Raw genomic sequence first — 5012 nt, forward strand, 5'->3', positions numbered from 1 at the left:
ATTATTATATATTTTAGCGTTAGTTTATTCATATTAAAAATAAATAATTTGTGTTTTTAGTGTATATTTATCAAATAAGTAAATGGAAACTTTAACTCTGGCAGAATATTAGATACAAGATATATAGGTTATTAGCAAAGTATGAACAATATAAGGATAGAAGCAATGTATGGTTAAAAGAAAAGTTTCCAAATAATAAAGTCAAACAACGGGAAAATATATCTAATAATGAAAAAGGAACTAAAAGTGAAAACAAATAATCAAATGAAACTTTATTAAATAAGGCAAACTATTTTACAGAAATTATAGATTATAATAATGGAATGATTGACGGACAACATTTCCTTTTTAAAATAATTGGATCTAAAAAAAAGTCTATGATAATTTTTACTGATAAAAACAGGAGAATTAGTAATATATCTTTAAAATAAATTAAATTTAGAAGTTACGCATTTGGAGTTTTCCTATTTTTTAATTTGTTCTTGTTAGATATAGCAATATCCTCGTTAGAAGAATAAAAACAATTGAATATTTCTTAAAGTGAAATTGAAAAAAACGAATTTTACAAGAATTTTGCGGAAGTCTCAGCAAACACATATCCAGAGGTAATATAACCATGTATAAATATTATATTAATTAGCATAATTATGGTTATATTATCAGTTATACATATAGTAGCTATTTGTATGATTTTATAAAATATTGAAAAATATAAAAGAATTATTTTAATGACTAACTAAAATGAGTAATAATGAATATATATCTTTCTGTAAGGAACTCTCATATAGGAAGTGATATCTATAATGTTTTCAGCGATATACATAAAAAGTATACATTTAATTCTAAAATGATATAAATACAAGTGTATAAGTGGTCTCTTTTATATACATTAATAAAATTATATATCCCTCTTTTTTTTGTAAATTCAAATTTGTTTATTTCATTATAATTTGTATTTTAAATTATTGTTTTTTAATTAAATGTTATGGTATAATATATACATTTGTGTATTAAAATATATTTCTATAAATATATATTTAGTCATTAAAATTAATATATTATAACAGTATACATATAATTTTATTGAACACTGATAATATATATTTATATCAAAGTGTTTTTTTTTTATTTTTCATATTGTTCTTATCTAAAATTATTATATGAAAAGGTTCTCAGGAAAATATATTTTTGATTTAATGTTATAAATAAATGTCTTTTTTTGTATTACATGAAAAGAATTGAATGTAATTCTGTAAATTTACATACATATATATATATGTATGTCATTTACTAAAATAACGATTTAATACAGATAAATTAATTAAATTTTATTATAAGTGTCCTAAAAAACATATTTACTGTATATATCATTTTGTCAAATTTTATTTTTTTTGCATTGGCATATATGTGAAGTTCATTATATATAATAAAATGACATACATATTTAATTATCGATTATTTATAAGTGATAACTTGAAAATTATAAATTTTTAAAATATAATGATCGTTAAAAACATTTATTGTTTTATCATTATTCTTTGTAATATAATTAGTTAATTTTTGTAAAAATTACTTAAATATATATAATACAGAACAATTTTATGTTAATAAGCTATCTATATTATTTGTTCTTTAAATCATCATAAGATAAAAATAATTAATGAAGTTGAATATGGCATAAATAAGTTATTAAGTTTAATTTTTTTTTTTTTATAAATATTATTTATTTATCTGTTGTAATTTAAATTCGCTCTATTTTTGTAATTGGTACAAATTTTAAAATATTGTTGATTGTTATTAATATTTTTCAAAATAAATTTATAGGAATTATTTTATTATATTGTCAATAAAAAAATTTATGCTGTTATAATGTTTTAATAAATGAACATGATTTTATTTGTAACGAACGTATTTGTATTATACATGTCTCTTCTTCGAATACCATGATTTAGTAATTTAATAACTACAAGATATTCCTTTTCTATTATGCAAGAACATTAAGAAATATTCCAATGCAATACAAAATTTATATTTTAAAGCTTTTTAGAAATTAAATTATATTTTTTTTTAATTATATATTAATTCATTTTTCCGTTTGTTTAATGTGAGTGTTGGTATTCTTTGAATAGGACAACACAGTTGTTTTTGTACACTATAAATTAGAATAGTTGTTACTTCTTATTTTATTAATTATTTTTATTTTATTAATAATTTTATTTATTTCAATTTAAATATATGAACTCTACATTTTACATATTTTTGTTTCATTTATTCTGAATTTTTCATCAGTTTACATTTTTATGCAAAAGTTCTATTATTTTCGTTTAGTTTCTTCATTAAAGTGTAGTGCTACAATGTACAAATATATTTTACATACTTTGAGGAATATTAAGCGTATATTTGATGACATAATACAGAATATTTTTATGATATTTTATTGAGCATACATTTTAATATGTTACAAACAAAGTAGAAAGTTCTACATCTATTTTTCTTTAAATTTGGAATTCAAAAATTTAAGGTATACCTTATAATTTTAAATTTAGTTAAAAAAAATTATATTCATATTAAAAATTCTTTAATTTATATTATAATACAGGTTTTATGTAACATTTATTTTACTCTTTTGGTACATACCTAATTATATTAATTCTAGTGATTGTATAAAAATAAAATAAAATATTTTTATTTTTGAATATGTAATGAAAAAGTATTAAAAGAAATATATCTGTTTGCACTATTGACAATAGAAACAAAGGAATACAATAATTCTACTAGATATTATCATCTTTTACATAATGTTATTCGTGATTTAATATTTTATATCAAGTGCCCTTCTGTATAAAATCTCATCAGATGTTTTTGAGAATATGAATTATACTTATAAATATTTAAGTATATAAAGTAAAAGTTTTTTTCTTAGATTACTGTAACAATATGTATTATATGACGAAAAATAATTATAAGATATATGGTGAAATATATATATAAATAAAAGTTATAATTATAAAAAAAAGTTAAAAGGATTACAGTACATATATTTATTTTCCTCATGTTATTATACTTAAGTATTATAATATTTAAAATTTTCTTTTTTCTTCTTTTAATTAAATGTACAAAAAAAAATGTTCTATCTAAATTATCCCATTTAAATTAAGATTATATCCAAATATAGTAATTACTGTATAAATAAGTAACATTTAATAGTTTTTTATATTTTTTTGTTTTATTGTTGGATTTTCTACAAAAATACATTTTTATGTAATTAGATGTGTATATAAAAAAATAATAAAAATAAATTTTGTATGCTACTTATAGTACATAAAGATTATAATATTGAATAAATCTAAATGGACGCAAAGCATAACATATTATTTGAGGAAGTAGAGTAAAAAGAAGGAATATAGAAAATGTAATAGAAATATATATAAGAAAAAAAATAAAAAGAAAAATAACATATGTGAAAAAATTTATATGAAAACTTATATTAAATTTAGTAAATGTTATAATTATATATAAAAACAAATTATTCATAATAACATATAGTTTTATGAATTATTTTTTTTACTTTTTGCGCATATTTACTTTTTATTTTCTTTTAAGTTCATGTTACTTCCTAGATTTATAGTATCATTTTTAAAATATTTGCTCTGTTTTTAGTAATTTATAACATATTTTGTTTTTATATTTAGTGATTTATCTTATTAATTCTTTAAAACCGTGTTTTTCTCTTAACACTTGTTTGAATGAAATGTACAATATCTATAAAAATTAAGTTATCATATTATAAATAATGAGAAATGCCGTTATATATTAGAGTGTCAGGTTAAGATTATTCATGAAAAATGGTTCATTTTCGTTGGTAGAAAATTGTTTTATGTAAGAATTGTATGACTAAGATCGTTAAAATTATGTATTATAACTATTTACAATAAAATTAAAGTATAGTTATATTTATTATATTATTATTACAATTATGTAATTTTTAATTCATTTCCATTATATAAAAATTACTTGAATACCTATGTTATAATAAATTAATAGTAACAAATAATATGAGTATGCATAATTATTGAAAGTTTAGACATGTGAATTTCTAAAACAAAATTATCTTATAACATTATATTTGATAGAGGAACAACTACTTTTTATTATTATTTTTTCTTTTATTATATTATGAGATCATTTCTTTTAATTATATATAAATAAGTAAGAACAAAATTGAGAAAATTAAGTAGAATTATTTTAAAACATTAAAATTATAAATAAAAATAATGAGTGATAATTTATTTACCTTTAAAATATATAACGTTTTATATAATTGCTATTTATATTTTTTAAATATATTATAGACTATTGTAAGTAAAAATGCTATAATTAATATATCATAATATGCTTAATAATGTATTTCTTCATTAATTTACCATCACCGTTACTTTAATATTATAATAATTAATATTTATTAAGAATAATAACCAATTTTTCCAAAATATATTGTTTTAAAAATTATATTTATTAACAGAATACTTTGTTAAATTTTCTTACAATTATCTCATTATATAGTAAATATATTCTCTGTATTATCTATGTCCTATATTCTACCTATTCTATACGAGATTAATATTTAAAAATATTAATAAATATTATATTTACTTTTTATTTTATTTCAAAAAGAGTTGATAGAATTACAATTTAACTACATTTCCATTCTAAAAAAATCAAAATAATTTATATATTTGAATATTCATTAGTGAAATAATTTTAAATTATTTAAGTTTAAATTAGTTTTATACAAATAATTTTAATATATTACTTTTATAATATTTTTTTATTGTCTTTTTCTCTGTCCCTTTTGTAAAAACCATTATAGTTATATACATTTTATTTACATATAAAAAAAAAGAAAAACGAATAAATAAATGAACAATATATAATTCTATATCTTAGGAAAATATTTTTTTAATTTTAATATTTTGTTTAATGAATATATTAGAATATTAAAAATATATATA

The 5012-nt window shown here is 17.3% G+C and overlaps 1 pseudogene across 1 annotated transcript; it reads left to right on the forward strand.

Moving 5' to 3' along the window:
- PmUG01_00035100 lies at positions 1 to 740 on the forward strand (annotated as a pseudogene). The gene is given in 4 exon segments: positions 1 to 99; positions 114 to 347; positions 362 to 379; positions 393 to 740. Coding segments are annotated over 4 exon segments (699 nt in total).
- The last annotated feature ends 4272 nt before the right edge of the window (positions 741 to 5012 follow it).

Source organism: Plasmodium malariae, assembly GCF_900090045.1.
Source record: "Plasmodium malariae genome assembly, contig: PmUG01_00_16, whole genome shotgun sequence".
NCBI lineage: Eukaryota > Apicomplexa > Aconoidasida > Haemosporida > Plasmodiidae > Plasmodium > Plasmodium malariae.